The 21190-nt window shown below is 41.0% G+C and overlaps 1 protein-coding gene across 5 annotated transcripts in view; it reads right to left on the bottom strand.

Annotated features, from left to right (window-relative positions):
- The window catches only part of LOC143286793 (uncharacterized), a 48469-nt gene extending 27591 nt beyond the window's left edge, over nt 1-20878 (bottom strand). The window contains exons 1-6 of one of the 5 annotated variants that reach the window (XM_076594578.1): nt 20683-20830; nt 19303-19405; nt 13138-13373; nt 11785-11942; nt 9746-9924; nt 4272-4971 (exon numbers count right to left, since the gene is read on the bottom strand). In XM_076594578.1, the coding sequence (XP_076450693.1) occupies nt 4904-4971; nt 9746-9924; nt 11785-11942; nt 13138-13373; nt 19303-19405; nt 20683-20739 (801 nt within the window). In that variant the 5' untranslated portion in view covers nt 20740-20830 and the 3' untranslated portion in view covers nt 4272-4903. Of the gene's footprint in view, nt 1-4271; nt 4972-9745; nt 9925-11784; nt 11943-13137; nt 13374-19302; nt 19406-20682 lie in introns of those variants that run through there. The other 4 variants (XM_076594579.1, XM_076594580.1, XM_076594582.1 and 1 more) reach the window with 4 other exon arrangements.
- Between the last annotated feature and the right edge of the window lie 312 nt (nt 20879-21190).

The following is a 21190-nucleotide window of genomic DNA, read 5'->3' as shown; positions in this document are numbered from 1 at the left end:
GACTATTCATCTGAGTTAATGAACCATGCATGATATGGCGTCTTAGCAAGCTAGCAATTTATTTTCCACACACAAAATTGTCTCAATCAGACAAAAACAACAACAAGCAAACAAACAAACAAAAACCAAAAAAAAATAAAAAAAATAAAAAAACAACAACAAAAAACACCAGCAAGATGCAGACAGGAAAACAAACTTCACAGTCAGGAATCCATCAAAATGTTTCTGTCTGCTCCTGAGATGTAGCACGGCTACAGGCATTGACAAGATCCATGCTGAACTGTTGAAACATGGTGGAAAGACAGTTCCTGATATCCTTACTGCCATCTGCATAAAAAAAACTCTAGCACACAGGCGAGTGGCCCATACCAAAAAGAAAATCTCCAACAATGCCAGAACTATCGCACTATCATTTTGATGAGCTATACCAGCACAGTAATGCTAAAAATTATTCTGAACAAATTACACCTGCAAGCAGATACCATTATTACTGAGGAATAGGCCTGATTCTGCTAATGCAAAAGGTGCTATCGAGCAGATCTTTAACCTGTGTACCCTTTGTGAAAAACACATTCAACCCAAGAATGAGTTCTACCACGTCTTCATTAACTTCAACATCAACCAGCAGCTACACACCAAAGCGACCAGAGCAGTACTCATACAGGGTGCTGTTAGAGAGTAGTCCCATACATCATACTTCGGGTCTTCGTCAGGGCCGACGTTTGTCTCCAACACTGTTCAAAACAACGAGGAACTGAACATGATTGACGCAATTGAAGGTCTTGTCAGCACGGTCAGCATTGGAGGAAGAACCACTGCAACCTTTCGCTTTACATATGAACATCTATGGCCTGGCATGCATAGACCCTGAACACAGTCACTCATCACAAACCCTCAGCACATCCACTCAACAGTCACTCATCACAGACCCTGAACACAGTCACTTAGCACAGTCACTCAACACAGTCCCTCAACACAGTTACTCAGCACAGACCCTCAACACAATCATTGAACACAGTCAGCATAGTTACTCAACATAGTCGCTCAACTATAGGGGTCATGAATATTCTGGACCACCTCGGTCACAGCAGGAACATACATCAAGATTCAAATGCACAAGATGCAGGAAATCACACAGACAAAATGAAGACTCTCCAACAACGGGGGAAAAGTGCTGAAAATGTGGAAAATTGGGACACTTTGCAACATGTTGTAGGATAGGTCGCAGCAGAGTATTTCATGGACACAGAACGGAATGGCACAGGGAGAGTCTGCACAGATTTGAGGAAACTCAATGTTGCAGTGAAACGAGAGAGACATGTTCTCCCTACCATCAATGATCTACTCCACAAACTGAAAGGCTCTACAGTATTCAGAAAACGACGCTACATCAGGATTTTGGCAAATTCCATTGGACGAGTCAACAGCCAAACTGACTACATTCATCACTCCTTGTGGCAGGTACTACTACAAACGGATGCCTTTTGGCTTATCAAGCGCACCAGAGATATTCCAGAGAACAATGGAAGAAATACTGAAAGATGAACCAAACGTGATTTGCTTCTTTGACGACATCCTAGTCCACAGTGAGAATGACACAGTGCATGAAACACACTTGAAGAGGGTCTTTGACAGACTTCAGAAAGTGAACCTGAAGCTGAACCACTCCAAATGTGAGTTCAGGAAGTCTGAGGTGGAATTTCTGGGACACAGAATCACAAAGAATGGGATTTCTCCATACTTGTCCAAAGTGCAAGCCATCCTCAATATGCCAGATCCACAGAATGTCCATGAGCTACACAGGATGCTTGGAATGGTGAACTTTCTAGGCAGAAACATTCCACACCTGTCAACAATCCTTCAGACAATCAACGAACTGTTGGAGACAAACAGAGCATGGTCAAGGGGGCCAGCACAGGCAGAAGCTTTGAAGACAGTGAAAAGACTGCTTTCCACTGCACCAACACTCACTTTCTTTGATCTGACTAAACCAACAGTTGTCAGCGCAGACTCCAGTTCATACGGACTAGGAGGGGTCCTTCTGCAAGAAGTGGATGGAGATCTGAAACCAGTCACATTTTGCTCAAGAAGCATGACACCAACAGAGAAACACTATGCACAGATTGAAAAGGAATGTCTTGCATCAGTCTGGGCATGTGAAAAGTTTTCACGCTATCTAGTAGGTCTGGAGCATTTCATGGTTTTGACTTGCCTCAAGCCGCTCCTTCCACACATGAACAAGAAAGACTTAGAAGATTGCCCAGTGAGATGTCAACGCATGTTGATGAGACTTGAGATTCAACTTCCCAGCTGAGTACATGCCAGGGAAAAAGATGATCATCACCGACACACTTTCTCACAGTCCGCAGAAAACTGTTAGTGACGTGAAAGACATGGAGCTGCAAGATGATGTCGAGATTCATGTGGATTCTGTGGTCATCATGGCGAGCATCTGACCACAAACTGGAGGAAACTGCCAGGCAGGAAACTGCCTACTGAGAGGCAACAGGATCATCATTCCTCAGAGTATGAGAAAAGACATCATTGACAAAATACATGCTGGACATTAAGGGATCAACAAATACCAAGAACGAGCAAAAATGTTAGTCTGGTGGCCTGGTATCAACGAAACAATCACGCAAACTTGTAGAAAACTGTCATCACGACCAGGAGGGTAGGCCGACAGAACGCCCAGACCATCCATTCCAAAGAGTAGCGGTGGACTCCTGTGAATTCAGAGAAAAAACTACTTAGTCCTCATCAACTACTACTCTCGCTACCTGCAGATTGGTCAGCTGACCAGCATGCATTCAACAACAGTGATAGATAGAATGAAAAACATTTTCTCCAGACATAGAGTGCCAGAGACTGTCATCACAGACAATGGGACACAGTTCACATCTTGTGAATTTCAAAAGTTTGCTGCTGACTGATTTTCCCACAAGACATCAAGTCCTCATCACCCTCAGTCCAACGGAGAAGCAGAACGAGCTGTTCAGCTCACAAAGAAAATCTTAGCACAGAAAGACCCATTTTTGGGATTACTGGCTTATAGAGCGACACCCTCGTCTGCAACGGAGAAGAGCCCATCCTACGTGTTGCAACTTCAAAGGGCCAAATCCCACGCAACCGCCGTCATCTCAAGCTGATGAAAGACACCAGTCATCATCGTCAGGTCGTTCAAGGGCTCAGCTGAGCCAAGATCGCAGGACCAAATCCAATGTCTTGCATGTCTGATCCTGGTCTTTCCCCTGCCAAGTCCATGTCCCTGTATCCTATCCCTGACCAAGTATTCCCTTTCCTATCCCTGTAATCCCTGTCCAAACCTGACCAGATCATGCAGTCTCCAAGAAAGCTGCAGTCCAGAGGTCTTCATGGTCCTGCAACTGGCGCCACTACTCACTCTGGCTCCTCATCTTCTGGTGGTACGAGCCTGGTGGTGCCGCCGAAGCAGCTGTTCCCTGGTGCCAGCAGCCGTGGTCCAGCCAGCTAGCTGTCCCGTGGTGCCAGCAGACGTGGCCCAGCCTGCGTTCCTGATTCTCCGCCCGCCGTGATGTCTTCACTGCTGGTGACAATCCACAGTGGACGCCAGATCAACAGAACTGCCCGGCTCCAGGAGTGAACCGGCTTCCAGTCCAGTCTTCATAAAATGGGCAGCGCAATTTTATTTCATTTTGTTTCGTTTTGTTAGCTGCCCACAATGACAGACATTCGTGTTAAAGGTATGAACATTTGCTGAAAGCTAAGAAGACATTTATGTTTGAGAACAATCATGTTCATTTTGAAATATGTCCATACACTCCGAATCCTCAAAGTTTATCGACAATTGAAAGGTAGGGAGATGTAGCGTGGTTCGTTTGGAGCCTTATTCAATCGCGTTCGTTCGCGTAGTGATACATTTCCGTCATTTCCGATATACGGGTCCGACTGAGGAGAACTTGAGAGCACTCAACCCAGCTGGTGTTATCGTGAATACAAGGATGAATTACGGTGTTCAGTCGTGATTGTATGCTGAGAACTCTTGTGATCAAGGACCCAACTATTATTAGTGTAGAAAACACCACACTCTGCAGTCTGAAAGCAGCTCTCAAAGCACACCTCAATGGACCAGGCTAGATGGACGAACTGCCAGTTCTGTTACTCAGTATTCCATCAAGAAATATGTGCACACATATACACATCCATGCACAGAGAGAAAGAGAGAGAGAGAGAGAGAGAGAGAGAGAGAGAGAGAGAGAGAGAGAGATACACACAAACACACAGAGATCATATTTGTTTTGCAGATGATTTTTTTTTTCATTGCTTGCAGCGCACTTTCAAAAATCCAGCTGAAAAGTTTTACATGCATACGATATACGTTTCTTCTATTTTGTTGTTGTTGTCTACTGATGCAATGTAATGAATCTGACTGAATCAATTAAAAAAAACAACAACAACCAACATATACATGATTATCTGACAGATTTTTAATAAAGTTCTGTACTGGTCTCTGGGACACTTACATTTCTCCTGTTTTCTTTTGTTATCTTTTGTTTTGTGTTGCTTATACAAGTTGGTAATTTTTTTTAATGATACATGAAATCTTAAAACAATAGTTAGATTGATATACAGACAGACAGACCAATAGACAGATATGCTTAGATCTGAATACTTTTTGTGTGTGTAGTATATATATATATATATATAAAATGGTGAATGATATTCCAGCTTCTGAACATCAGCGGAACTAATGAATGCTAGAAGTAAAACTGAACCATATTGAATCAGTCTTGCTAACCAGCTCTGGCACGTTTTTGAAAGCAAAACTTTGGGCAATGTGGCGTGTAATGCTTTGTCGAAAACGCTGTCCTTTTCTGCAGCCTGTACGTCTCTCTCCGTTGCCGTCTTGTTGCCGTCTGGATCATCAACCACGCAGCCTTCCCTGGGACCCTATCTTGACCCAGATAGCCATCACATCAGCGTAGCGCACATCTGAAAACCATGAACATTCAGCTTTCGCGTTTCAGCACGACCCAAACAGCTATATCGATACCTGCACACACCAACCTCATCTACCAGTTCAGATCAAAATCTAAATTTAAGGTGGCCGCTGCCTACTTAAAAAAAAAAAAAAAATGCTGACTGGCAAGTTATGTTAATCCATATCAATCACTTTCGTTCACAGAAATAATCTAAGTGGGGACGTCAGAACGGTGGTGGTGGTGGTGGCGAATGTTGTATAACTTGGCGGAGCAGCAATAATTCATTATGTGGGCGATGAACGCCGAAAATTTGAATGTTTTTTTTTTGTACACCAGGTTTATTACATTCTCTCCCAAAGAAACGGGAGGTAAAATTGGGTTGTTTGTTTTTTGTTGTTGTTTTGTTTTGTTTTTCATCCTGAAACTAGTATGGACCAAATTATTTTGATTGTTTTGGAAAAAAAAATATTGTATTTTGAAAGGATGTCTTTCATGCATTTAAAGACTTTGCAAACTTAATCTGGCCACAAAACGGAAGCACGAATGTTGGCCGAACTAATATTTCATAACAACAAATCTATTTTGAATAATCTTGAATTAAACAAAAGGGAATGGAGCATAGTTGTTAAGTAAAATTGCAGATATGTATAAAGAAAATGGTAGCTTTATGTCTTATGCTGAATTGAGAGAAAGGTATAACATAATTACAAATTTCTTTTCCGATGCATGTCTATTAAAAGTGATCACAGCAGTCATGTTGAAATTCAAGATATAAATAGTGAGTAATATCAGACCACAATTTCCTGCTTTATTGACCGAACTCTATTCGGTAGAAAAAGGTAGTCGCACATAGGGTATACTACGATATGTTGGCTCAGGTTGAAGACCTTTCGAAATTTTGTCAGGTATGGAACAACAAATGCCAAGAAGACATCAGCTGGAAATTAGTTCTAAAGGAAGTATAGAAAATTAAAGAAATCAAATTAAAGTGGTTTGAGATTAGATTAGTGCATAGGATTCTAGCCACAAATATGATATCAAAGAATATAGGCGTAGAGACTGGTGACACTTGCACCTTTTGCAAGCGAGAAAAGGAAAATATACAGCATACATTTTTGGAACTGTGTATAACTGCACTCCTTCTAGCTATAATTGTAAAGAACTTTGAATGGAAATTCTCTCCACTTCACATATTTCAAATCCAGTGAAATAATCGTAGGCATGCTGTTTGGTTATTCGAAAAATTCAAGACAAATTATGTTTTTGACATGATTGTTCAACATGCGTTTTTTTTCTATTTACAGGTGTAAAATGAATAAATGCATACAATTTTGACTTTTTTTTTTTTTAAACATCTAAAAACACGATTTCACATCGATAAGCATGTTACCATAATTAACTCTCTCTCTCTCTCTCTCTCTCTCTCTCTCTCTCTCTCTCTCTCTCTCTCTTTATTGCCCCATCATCTGCACCGTTTCAGCGGCATTACTCCCACGTCGCTCATTTAGATTTCCCCATACACGGCCACACCCGGGTTCGTCCGTCACAGTTCCAGCATCGGCAGTCCGCAGGGAACCATCGTTGTTAGGTCGCCAGGAGGCCACACACCAGAGGAGACCCTGCACTGCTGCTGAGTCACTTCGGTGGTGTTCAGTGGTGCCTGTTCTGATTTAATGTATTTTTAGGACACCACCTACTATGCCCCCTACTAACGACAATAATGGCTTAGTCGCGGAGCCAGACCGAGTGAGCGTCCCTCCCAGAGTGGAGACCGCCACCACGTCCCTCCAACAAAAAAAACCCCATGAATCTGCCGACACTGAAGACACTGACAGGACTCACCCCCAGCACAGATATGGAGGGGTATCGAAACTGAGGTCACCATGAGAGCAGGGCATGAAAGGCCACAGACTTTGAGACTGTTTTGTCTATTTTGATGATGATGGAGGAGGAGGATGACGACGACGATGTTGCCATGGAGGTCCTTTCATAATGGTATCCCGGCGTTAACCAGGCCCGAGAGATACAGACACTCGCAGTGTTGGTCAAGTAATTAGAGCAACACACCCAAAGACGCATCCTTGAAGTGGATGACACTCGACATTGTGGTCCCAGTCTCCCCATTTAAGCCCACAGCACACTTCTGGGTAGGGTCCGGCCACGGGCTGAAAAACCCACCTCCGCTGGGATTCGAACCCGCGTCCTCCCAGCCGTCAGTCTGCGACGCTAACCACTTCGCCACGGCGGCTGGTCTCCATTTTGAATTTTTTGTATTTTGTACTTCTTTTCATCACAACAGATTTCTCTGTGTGAAATTCGGGCTGCTCTCCCCATGGAGAGCGCGTCGCTACACTACAGCGACACCATTTTTTTGGTATCTCTTTCCTGCATGTAGTTTTATTTGCTTTTCCTTTCAAAGTGGATTTTTCTACAGAATTTTGCCAGGAACAATCCTTTTGTTGTCGTGAGTTCTTTAACGTGCGCTAATTGCATGCTGCACACGGGACCACGGTTTATCGTCTCATCCGAATGACTAGACACAGACACAGAAATAGACAAGACCAGACACATCATTATGATAGATTTATCAGTAGTTGGTTGTACCACACACCTTTGTTTGATGATGTGCATGTTTAACAAAAGAAGAATATAAAAAGATCGAAAAAGAGTTTTTTGTTTCTTTGTTGTTGTTGTTTGTTTTCAGTCAGCCAGCATAGTGACCAACCAGTAACTTAAAATCCAGTGAATGAATTCTTTGTCTGTGTCTTTGTCTATGCACCCCAAACATACCACCGTCACCACCGCCACACAACAACGAGTACACCTCATTACAACCACCGTAACCTCCTTACCCTGGTAACGAGGGGTGGGGGGAGTTATTGATAAATTTTCACGGCAGTTTGATCAACTTGCCGTCAAAAATTACGATACGGTTACAAAATGCACGTTTTTTGTAATGTGTGTGATCAAGAAAAATGGTCTGTTATTATGAGTGAAGTGTACTGTTTGACTAAAATTAGGTTTGTAAGGCATTGTATTTATATTACCCATCCTTCTCTTATCAACAATGACCTGCTGAAATGAACCAGGGCATAACATACTTTCTAAAACTGACCCAAGCCGCATAATTTTCACTTGTGGCATCAAAGCAATTTACAGCAACGTTTCACTGGTAAACAAAGTATCACCAGTAATGAATCAGATGTCCATAAACCCCATTTAGATCAGCAGGGGGATTTTTCATTATACTGGCTATAAACTTTGGTCTGTTTTTTCAGTCCATAATTACCCGTCCCACATTACTGTGCAATGTCTCATCTAGTATCAATGGAAACTTCATGCAATCCTGAACATTTTCATAATCTTTGTGAGCGCATTGAATTTCATATTTCTGAATCTTGCTTGTTCGGTAACTACATTGATCTCTTGTCTATAGGATACTGACGTGAATGATTCAGAATTCGTGTGTCCATGCTTCTGACTCCTGTTTCACACAAAAACATGAATTTTGTCTTTCACACCCCATGGCGTTGCAACCAGGTATGTCCAGACTTCATTTGTATAGATGAAAGAAGGAAAAGCGGCCTATATGTTTGCTTCCTCTGCATTAAATTCGCAAATAAACCCAGCCAGACAGATACATAGTGATTTCATGGAAAAAAAATGCATTGGAGAAAGAAAAAGAAAAACATCCCGTTCATTCACAACATGGCTTTTGCGGTTGACTCGGCTATAAACGATGTCATTTAGACAGATTAAATGAAATACTACATAATTATACAACACAAATGCATTGTAATGCAGTGCCCAGTTATGTCAGCAGTTACAACACTGTCATTAAGAAATCCTTCATACAGTAACCAGGTTGCTGGCACATGAGCATTTTCAATACACTAGAAATATTTGATCACGTGACAAGCTAATGCGACGCAAATCCAATTCCTTTCTGAAATTGAATGTATGATAAAACATGTGGATATGGTGCAGTTTCAAGCACCTATACCCAAAAAGCTTATTACCGTGCCTTAAGAAGGGAAATGGCCTATATTTTTACCCTCCTCTAGCATTTATATCGCAATTTAAACTTGGCAGACAGGTAAATTATTCATTTCTTATATAAAATGCAAAAGAAAACCACTATGAAAAAAAACCCTCCCCAATCCCGGGTAAGTATTACTATTAGCCGACAAACGACCAGAATCCCATAGAACACCAAACAGGTCACCTCTAGTTTAAACATTATTCATACACCCACCAACATCAAGAGCAGCACACTCACTGATAGAGATACGCCTCCCCCCTCCCCTCCCCACTCCCCTCCCCTCACTTCCTCTCCATGGCTGTCTTTCATGCTCATGTTCAAGAACTTTTGTTCTCTATTACTTATTTACACACGTACACACTCACGCTCACATAAGCACGCATGCACACGCACCTCTACACATAGTGGATTTACTTGCATTTTCTTCTCAACCTCACTCCCCTAATACCCCATCCCAACCCCGCATCCACCCCCCCTTCCCTGCCACCCACATATACTGTTTCTTAGGTGGTTGTTGTTGTTGATGTTGTGATACCGTTCAAAGTGGAAAGACGTAAAACTGAAGAATACTATTATAAAACACACACACACACACACACACACACACACACACACATGCAAGCACTCACTCAAACATTCACACACACAGTCTCTCTCTCTGTCTCACACACACACACACACACACACACACACACACACACACACACACACACTCCTCAACCAACTACGAATAGACACGTACACGTGCTGGTCCAGAGCTGCTGGGTTTTCCCGTGCATGTAGCCAACAGCAGGGTAGGGAGGGTCCGCTCCCCATATGGGGCGACACCCATCGGCTGTGTCCCAAACAACCAGCCAGCCCCTGTCTTTTGGGCAGCCATCGTAATTCCGGTTGATGTAGAACCGTCGATATGAGGCTGCCCTACACCATGAAACAAAGCGGAAGAAGTCAGAAACTATAACCAGTGTCAGGAACACACAAAGCATTATATGTTTTAGCAAACCCCATTCTTTCCAACTTAACCCACAAATGCACATGTTATCTATTTGTCTACCCATCAATCACACCGTTAGGCGTTTCCGTGGTTACTCCTAGAAATGATTTCAACGAAAATAAATCTGCATTCACACAATAGACTACAACAGGTTGTACTTTAGTGTCAAATAGCTAATCAAACAATCCAAAAGACTTCTTTTTTTTAACTTTCCTTTTTTGCATAACATGGAATTATGCGTGTTAACCTCTACTTGAACGATCCTTACATGCAGCTGTGAAACTTAATTCAGTGGAAAAAATATTCCTATATATTCAAACATTTTCAGTACATCCGCCATCTCCCCATCATATTTCCAACTTTCTCATATTCCTAGAAACCAGCTTCAAAATATTACTTTTTGACCATTTTACCTTCATCTGAACTTTCTTTCTTTCTTTCTTTCCGTTACACGACCAACATCGACTTGCCGATGACTCTGTCGTGGTTCGTGCATGCTGGGTATTTTCATGTCTCCATAACCCACCGAACACTGACATGGATTACAGGATCTTTAACGTGCGTATTTGATTTTCTGCGTGCATATACAAACGAAGGGGGTTCAGGCACTAGCAGGTCTGCACATATGTTGACCTGGGAGATCGTAAAAATCTCCACCCTTTACCCACCAGGCACCGTTACCGAGATTCGAATCCGGGACCCTCAGGTTGAAAGTCCAACGCTTTAACCATTCGGCTATTGCGCCCGTCCAATTGATCGAAGTCGCAGCTCGAAATACACTATTCGGTTGTCTTAACAAACCAACAACAGTTTCATCCATGAACACAACATTAACTATTAGAAGAAGGATAAACAACTCCAGTATCTCACCAGTAAACTGTGCAACGTGTTCTCCGTTTCTAATAATTTCTAAGGTTATGCTTATCTCATTGACAGAAAGAGAAAACAGAGCATGGCTGTCATCTTGTTTCATACCAGAAGTACATTTGATATAATATGTATACGTCACCTAAACCCCAATTCCAACCCTAGATTTTACACAGGCATACATACTCGTAAAACATGAATCCACACCAAGAGCAAGCATCTGTCCTAGAATTTTATTCTTCCTAAATACAAATACTTGTTAACTTTCACATACGGATGAATATATCAACAGCGTATCTGCTATGACAAATTATCACAAGTAGCAAACACAGACAAAGATAAGGCTGACAGATAGACAGACAGACAGAACACACACCCACATCCACACTCACAGTAAGATACAACAGACAGGGAAATGACTAGCTGCCCTTCAATACAGCACATTAACAAGATATGATAAAAAGTAAAATGCACTGTTACCCTTCAACAGAGCACAATAACAAAGTACGATATACAGTAAAATGCACTGTTGCCCTGCAACAGAGCACTATAACGAAGTATGAAATACAATGGAATACACAGTCACCCTTCAGTACAGTGCAGAGACAAGAACTGCACTGTCACCCTTCAATAGTACACAATAACAAGATACGATATACATTAAAGTACACCATCACTCTTCAATAGAGCACAATGACAAGATATACAATGAAGTGTACAGTTACCCTTCAACACAGCACAATGACAAGATATGATAGACAGCGAAGTGCACAGTTACCCTTCAATAGTACACAGTGACAATATATACAGTGAAGTTGCTCTTCAATAGAGCACAATGACAAGATATACAATGAAGTGTACTGCTACCCTTCAATACAGCACAGTGACAAGTTATGAAAGAAAGTGAAGTTCATAGTTACCCTTCAATAGAGCAGTAGTTTTTAGGTTCGGTGAACAGGTCCCAGTAGCTGCTGCTGGCAAGTCTCTCTGCCTTGAACCAGTTGATGTAGTCCGCCCCCACAGCATTGAACTCAAAGAAAGCAACTTCACTCCCGTTCACGTACAACGACACCCACGCCTGTCAATGGGAGCATAAACCGTCAATGAAACAACCAAGCAACCAGGCTTAGCTAATAATGATCTTGCATGTCTGCTTGCCTGTCTGTCTGTCTGTCCAATGATCGGCGACTGGTGAATTAAGGGTGGAGATTGTTTTTCCAATCCTCCAGATTAACCTATCTTCAGACCTGCAAGTGCCTGAACCTGCTTCACGTGTATACATACTCAAATGACGAAACATACACGTTGATTCCCCTAATCCAGGTTAGTATTTGGTGGGTTATGGGAACAAAGCAAAACAAAACAAACAAACAAACAAAACCATCATGTACATCCCGAAAAAATAGTATGGCTGCCTAGGAGTCGCAGACCAAAACACAGAAAGAAAGAAAAAAGTATCTGGCATCTCCATTAGTTTTGTTCATAGTCCTTGTGCGTGGTCTCCAACTCAGCAAAAAACAGAAGCACCCTCTCGTTTTTATATTTTTTGGTGAGCTGCTCTCCATTTTCTGACAGCGGTGAATGCAAAACTGTCATACTGCCATCTACCCCCTACCATCCCTTCCTTCCCTTCTCTGGCCAGTGACAGCTGACACCACCTTTCGCTCAACCTGATCCCCTAACCCACCTAGCACCAGTTCATAGCTACTGGTCAGCAGCTCATGGTGATAATGACTACTAAATACCATTTTGCAAGAACTCAATATTTATGTTTGCAATGAGTGATATCCGTTCCAAAAACCAATGAAACTGTCATGACTGCACAATGCTTTGGACCAAAAAGCGTGCTCTCATCATTCCCTCATCCTCCTTTTCATCACCACACTCACCCCCCGCCCCCCTCCCCACCACCATACCCCCCCCCCCCCCTTCCTCCTTTTCTCTGGCATGCTTTTGTTGTCCTCTCCATGCTGGCCTGGGAAAACCCAATGACGGGTTAACCCGTCATGTAGGCAGTGAGGTACGGATCCTAAGTAACAATAAGGAAGGTAAAATGTTTGCACAGCTGATTCACAATCATGGCATGGAAGCACACATACGTTCTACAACGAAAATCTGATCCCAACTAGCTCACTAAAGAAGTCAGTAACAGTACATATATATATATATATATATATATATATATATATATATATATATATATATATGTGTGTGTGTGTGTGTGTGTGTGTGTGTGTGTGTGTGTGTGTGTGTGTGTGTGTAAGCAAAAGGACCTCTTTCACACGGAGGCCATCCCACAGGTCCAGCACTTTGCTGCGGTAGTGTCTGTCACAGGGCTGCGAGCCGTCCACTGTCAGACAGCCGGCAGGCATGACCCTGCGGACCAGAGGGTCGTCATCATTGTAGCCAACCTTGGTGTACGTGTCGTAGGACGACTTGCCAATGCCGGGTGTCAGGCGGAAAGCCAGAATGTACTCCCCATCATGAACCAAGCCTGAAACAGACCACACTGGTGCAAACACACATGCACATAATTTATAGATTGACAAATCCACAAATATTGAAAGACAGGTGCACACACACGTACGTGCGTGTCAACCAGGCAGTCAGGCATCGGCCATTTATTGTTAGATTAACTAGTGTTGCACTGACAGACAAAAAACAAACAAACAGTAGAGTGAATTAACATTGGTACTGTTTTAGCAAAATGAATATATGATAGAAAACGATGACTAATTTACAGAAAATTTCTGTAAACGCTAATTACAGTCAAGTCATTGCTATGTCATTAATTAATAAGTGAGAATGACGGTGAGGAACACAGCTACTGAGTGGTTAGAAAACGGGCAATGTTAGTTTTACAATACATACTGACTGAAGAAACAGCAGAAAAATATGTACATAGTTATAATTGCAGCAAAATAATGCTTTAGTGAACTGTATCATGTGGTAATATGGGTAGATTTATCTTATGGCTATTTCTAACCATAATTATTTAAAGCTTCATGATGTTATGTTCCTTAAGGTCGCCATTATTAACTACTGTCATACACCTATAACCCAACACATTGTTAGATGCAGTCAGTCAATACAAGATCACCATAAGATTTTCCTCGATTTAGAAGAGGCTCATTATCTTGTGGATTTCTTTTTATGCTGAATATATTCAAAACCAATCAGCCATCTCATTTTCTGGTCTTCCTTAGAAATCTGAACACAGTGAATTCACTCTTTCGGTTTATGCTTATACATTAATGACTCATACACATTCTCCAAATTCAATTGAAACATGCATTGGTTTTGCTTGTTGATTTGTGACCAAATGCATCGTTTCTGTTCATTACGATCATTTTGGGTTCACGTGTGTACGTGTGTACGCAAATACAAAATGAGTGTGTAATAATCCTGTTTTGGTTGTCCATCCCTTTGTGTGTGTGTGTGTGTGTGTGTGTGTGTGTGTGTGTGTGTGTGTGTGTGTTTATGTGTGTGTGTGTGTGTGTGTGTCGTGCGTGCGTGCGTGCGTGCGTGCGTGCGTGCGTGTGTGTGTGTGTCCATCGTACTGGTTAACATATTCATTTTCCCCTGGACATAATTGCGACATAGACCCTCACGGCAGCTTTGGAGAAAAAAATCCAAGCCATGGAAATGAGGGTTTATCACAACTGAACACCAGCTACACTGATCATATCACACATAAACAAGAGCGCTAAACAATCACTTTATCATAAATGGATCTGTGCACATGCTCTGACACCTACATGAAACTGAAACTGGTGTGAAACTTGTGAGAAAATGTATATTCTTCAAGAGACTGGTGAGGGACAGAGATGGGGGTAAGACAGGAAAAGTGATGGACTGTCAACACTGCAGAATAGACGGGAAAACCAAAACCACTGTCAACATTGCAGAATGGACGGGAAAACCACAACCACTGTCAACACTGCAGAATAGACGGGAAAACCAAAACCACTGTCAACATTGCAGAATGGACGGGAAAACCACAACCACTGTCAACATTGCAGAATGGACGGGAAAACCACAACCACTGTCAACATTGCAGAATGGACGGGAAAACCACAACCACTGTCAACATTGCAGAATGGACAGGAAAACCACAACCACTGTCAACATTGCAGAATGGACGGGAAAACCACAACCACCAGTCCTGGATGAATCTGATGGACAGTTCTGTGCAGTGCCCCAATGACTCTTCACAAGGTTATGGAAGCAGAAGCAGAAGAAGTAGAAAATAAATGAGAATGAGGACTTTGAAAGGATACGCTATTTTAAAATGACTCCAAATAACTGAACTATCTTCAAGAACCCAAGGGAAAAAAAGTAGATTGTAACAAACAAAAAAATAACGAGAGGAAACGCCTTCAAGACTCACTTGTGATACACACTTAAAGAAATAGCAATAATTAAAATGAATTTAAAAAGATCATTTTGTTAAAATTCGTTCTGTATTCATCATCATGGTTATATAAAGCTTTGCGCTAAAAAGACAAAAAAAAGACACAGCAGATTCGAACCATGCATGTTTGGGTCGGGAGCAAGTGGTTTTATACGCAGCGCTAACGCAGCTTTTCCAATGACATTCAAAAATTATTAGTTGAGCATGTTCTTTTAGCATTATAAATTGACAACGGTAGTCGAAATGATAACGTCGTTTAAAACATGCTATTTTGGTTGGGCACTTGAGAATTTCTTTCAAATGCGAGGTAAAGGAGAAATTCCCATCGCCTCAAACACGCTGCAATATGTGGCTTTTTTTGGCTTTTTTTTTTCTTTTTTTCTAGATCTGCAGAGATCCATGTTCAACAAGATTCAGTCGTTACACTCACTGAGAAACTATGACACCGTCCATTCAATTTATCTTTATGTTCATTCCACTTAATTCAGTATCTACTTTAAAACATTCATATGCAGTAAACACGCCGATGATTGTTCAATAAATTCTTTTAATTCTGCGGTAAAGGAGACTTGGCACTGCGCCAGACACACCCAACATTTTTTTTTCAAACGTTTTAATTAAAAAGTTTCTATATTGACATTACAAAACATACACACATCCATATAATAATAATAACAAACGTGAGGGGAAAAAGACTGAAAGAAAAACAGACATTTGTATTTCTTTTTATCATAACAGATTTCTATGTGTGAAATTCGGGCTGCTCTCCCCAGGGAGAGCGCATCGCTATACTACAGCGCCACCGATTTTTTTGTATTTTTTCCTGAATGCAGTTTTGTTTGTTTTTCCTGTCGAAGTGGATTTTTATACAGAATTTTGGCAAGAACAACCCTTTTTTTGCCGTGGGTTCTTTTACGTGCGCTAAGTGCAAGCTGCACACGGGACCTCGGTTTATCGTCTCATCCGAATACTAGATAAATTCAAAATTATCATTAGATGAATGAAACGAAAAAAAAACAAAACAAAAAAAACAAACAAACACACACACACACACACATCTACATTCACGTTCACATTTTTTAAATACACAAAATTATACTGTGATCATAAACATATAAACGTATACATACACATACACACCGAAATTTGATAAGTTTGATAAACTGGGGGTTGCAATTTATATTGTTATTAGACATATCGTCATATCATCTTGAACTGTGATGTAAAATATAGAGTACATCTAGATCAATATTGCAATGGTACATAATGTAGTCAACATATATTCATCACTTTAGTTTGTATCTATAAACATATGGAAACCATCTAATGATAAAATAATTATGAGGGTTTTTTTCGGGATAAATATTCTGAATTGTATTTCTATATTTCAGTTTATTGTTGAAACCTTGTAGAAAAGGCACAGCTTTGTGTACACGCATTGTTTAGTTAACCATAAGATGAAATATAAGGTGGAATCAATGACTGCATTTTTATCAAATCCAAGTATGACTAATGGCTCAGTTATATGTAAATTTTGAATGTTTGGACATGTTTGGACATCTTCCATTCATTTTATTCGTTGCGTGCCAGAATTGTTGAACAACTGTGCACGCCGTAGCATATGTTTCATACTGTCTTTCACTACATTACAAAAACTGCATAGATAGCTGCTAATTAACCCCATCTCTTTAAATATAACATTTGTTCCGAGACATCTGTGTGTGATTCTAAACTGGAACCATTTCAGATTTACATCTGGAATCTTACTAATATATATATATATATATATATATATATATATATATATATATATATATGTGTGTGTGTGTGTGTGTGTGTGTGTGTGTGTGTGTGTGTGTGTGTGTGTGTGTGTGTGTGTCTGTGTGTGTGTAAACCATTTTTTCCAATCACATACAATATTAAGTGTTTCATCCCATTTTGAACAGCATTGTAGATGGCTACCATTGTCAGTCAGTACACCATGATACAACTTTGAGCCTTTAGGTATCAATATCAACTTATTTAACAGTATAGACATATTCAAGCATTTATCATTGCCAACAGTTATGTTTGTTTGTCGAATGCACTCTTTCATTGCTGACTTATATTCTTTTTCTTTTTCTTTTTTTTGTCAAGACCTGTACTGACCAGTCTAGACAAGGTTGATTGACTCAGTGAAATAGTGGATTCAATTTTTCTTTTACGTGCATTCTAGTTAATTCAGTATCCACTTTAGAATATTCATATGCGGTAAACACGTCATTGTGTAGTTAGCGTCACTGTATCAGTGTCTGTGTTCTGTCCAGAATTTGTATTTCTTTTCTTTTAATTGTGAACAAGAAAAAGGAGGTCATGACGTCTTCGTACCAGACACAGCGTACATTCCGGCAACTGGGATGGGGTAATGTAGTGTTCTCGGAATCGGGAATGTGCCTCATCGAAATCAACCGTTAATGATCTGGAAACACAGCGAAATTCGGGAGACATACAAACTATTATTGAGATTTTTCCCCTGCTATTTTCAAGCCAAATTTGGTATTGGCAGACAAAGTATTTCCAGAGATAATGGTAATGCTGAAGTTTACCATGGACTCACACACACACACACACACACACACACACACACACACAAATCTTCTATTCTGGGGTTATTCTCTTTGTATTTTTGCAGTTAGTCGATGTGGAGATTGCATGATTTGATCAAAACCATATTTAAATGCACACTATCAGTACGAACTTTTACAGATTTATTGAAACATTATGCTGGTTGTGCTAGACAGTCTTAGCCAGCATCAGATCCTGTTCCTATCTTCCATGACTTTACCATTCAGGTATTTCATAACAAATGTAGCTGATGTTTGTAGAACGATTCCCACAATGACTGACTTTTCATGCACAAAGGTTGACCCCCCAAAAAGAATAGTTATTGTTGTTCTATGTGTTCTGTCAAGATTTTATTCTTTTAAATGTGAACAAGAAATAGACTGTCTAGCAAAACCAGTCAAACGTAATCCTGGAAAAACAAATATTATCATGCACCAGGTTGAAATTAATTTAGTATTCAATCTAAGAAAATGGGATTCAAGTAATCTAAAAAAAATAATCAAACACAGCAGAAGATCCGCTAATAGACTTAGCCCTGGGGGCAGTTGCCGTGTGAATAATTCTTTCTGAAGGCTGGGAGTAGGGCTGACTGGCTGAACAAATGACGGGCTTGGCAGAGGCATCTTAGTACTGGATTAGCCGCAAAATTTGGCCAACAGACCAAACCGACGGCTGTAGTGGTAAGCATATTCAACCCCTAAAAAAGGTAAAAGCATTGAAATACTGCCCTTTCAGTTCAATTGCTTGGCATAGATGATCAAAAACAATGTAATGAGTTACGGTTCAGTGTTTTTTTGTGTTTTACCCAAGTTAATTCAAGAGTACAGCCCAAACTACAAAGGTTCATTGATGAGCTGGAGCATAAGTTATCTCTGAAAAATCAAGAACATGTGATACATTACGACTGTTTAAATGAATTACTGATAACCACCCAACTCTCAGCTACTGACAATAATTTGCAGGTTTACAGTTTGGTCTTTTATATATTTAATGTAAAATTGAAAGAGAGCAATTCTCTTCAAACAATGCATATGTTTAGTTTGAATCATGTTTACAGAATGCCTCTAGAATTCTTATTCCATTGATATTCATGATACACCACTATGAAAAGAATAATAAACCTTAGCATATATATGTGTCATGGTTCGCACACTCCTTATACCATTATAATCCAATAGAACTCCTTGTTTTGTCATTTCTGATGCACGATGACATTTAAGAATATTATGCTTTGTGTTTAAAATAACTTTGGAATGATACCTTGAAGCGCACATTTTCTAAAATGAAACCCCCATTCCAGGGAAAGCAATACGCCCTTTCATTTTAAAACGACAATCAAAACATGCTCACAAAAAATAGTCCAGCCAAGATTCAGAGAGACAGAACAGAGAAGAGATCTTCCCTTGCTAAGCCCACTGACCTGACTTTGCGGACAAAGCCGACTGGATAACGACGATGATCACCAGTAGTTTCTCCATTCTCTTTCCCCTCCTGAGCTCTGACGACTGGCGAATGGAGACCGTCTGTTTATACAGTATCAGCTCAAGATCAACAGAGCCTGGGCCTAAGTGCTGTTAGTGGTATAACGTGATAGTTTAGCACCCCAACCAAAGTAACTCCCTGGAATGATTCCACGCAATGGCCAGATGAATTCCCGAGAATTCTCGGATCAGACTAAAACAGCTTTACACTTATCCAAACTGAGTCCCTTCCTTCTATGCTCACTCCCATCTTATAATGAAGGTTATTCTATGTACACACTGATATGCCTCTAAGAATGTGTGTGCATGCCCATTTTTGCTGAATATATCTGTAGATGCGTGTGTGCATGCCTGTGTACATGTGTTTATTCTTACGTACGCTTGCGTGTGTACGTAAATGAATAATGATAATAATAATGGTATTTATGTAGTGCTGAATCTTGTGCAGAGATAAATCAAAGCGCTTTTGCACCAGTCATTCACACGCATGCATAACTGTAAAACTGGAGAAAATGAAGACAAGGAAGAGGCAGGGAAGGGAGGCTATTTTGGGAAGAGGTGGGTTTTAAGGCCAGACTTGAAAGAGCAGAGTGTGGAGACTTGATGAAGCGAAAGAGGAAGTTCATTCCAATAGCAAGGTCCAGAGATAGAGAAAGAACAGCGGCCAACAGACGAGTGTTTGAATCTGGGTATGCATAAACAGAGTGGATCTGAAGCCGATCGTAGAGAGCGAGATGGAGTGTAGAGGTGAAACCAGCCACAGAGATAGGAAGGGGCAAATTTGTGAATACATTCATAACATAGTGTGCTGATCCTGTACTTTATTCTGTGTGAGAAAGGGAGCCAGTGGAGATGTCGCAAAAGAAGAGTGATGTGCTCAGATCTTTTCTTTCTGAGGACGAGTCGGGCAGCAGAGTTTTGTATGCACTGAAGGGACTGAATGAATGAAGTAGGCAAACCAGACAATAGAGAATTACAGTAGTCAAGGCGAGAGAGAGTGCGTTGTGCATAATTCCAAATTTCTTTGTCTCCACTTTCTGCCTTCTCTCTCTCTCTCTCTCTCTCTCTCTCTCTCTCTCTTTCTGACAGATGCCAATGATTGGTGTTGTTTCCACTGATATAAATCTGATCCTTACTATCACCCAAACTTAAATGCACGGGTGCGCAAACACACTCACACATATACATGCGCATATTTGCATGTGATCACGCACTCCTATGCACTCACACATCCATACAAACGCACACACAGGCACACACACACCTCAGACATATGCACACTGATTCAAAAGATCACACATAAACACGCACGTACTCACCGTTCTCATGCAGTCCTCACACAAAGGACACAAACTGGGGGAGCAGATGGGAGTCATTTTGATCTGATCCAAACGAACTCCTGGCCTTTGACCGAGAAACTCCTGGGGGTTACTTTTTTGGTTGGAGGGATAAACTGTCACATTGCACAGGTCTTTCAGTGGACTGTTCACATTTTAAAAAGTTCTGGTTGAGCCGGGAACTAACTGCTTGTTCGCCACGCCCATTCAACCACCAACCACCACCTTCCCTCTGTCTCCCTTCTTCTTCCAGCTTCATCAGCGCCCAACCCCTTCTAGATATATCGCAAAAAATGCAATATGGCAGTAGTGGTAGTGCAGCAGCACCACCACCACCACCATCACCACTACTTCTGCTAATACTCACGCATAGTGGATGTTGCCTTTTGCAGTTTGTCTTACAGCTTACTCCTATCAGTTTGTATGTCCATCTGTCTGCACCTCTCTGTCTGTCTGTCTGTCTGTCTGTCTGTCTCTATATCTATTTATC

This window comes from Babylonia areolata, chromosome 10, assembly GCF_041734735.1.
Source record: "Babylonia areolata isolate BAREFJ2019XMU chromosome 10, ASM4173473v1, whole genome shotgun sequence".
Taxonomy (NCBI): domain Eukaryota; kingdom Metazoa; phylum Mollusca; class Gastropoda; order Neogastropoda; family Buccinidae; genus Babylonia; species Babylonia areolata.
The sequence above is the reverse complement of the archived record's forward strand: the minus strand, read 5'-3'. Positions and strand labels throughout refer to the sequence as shown.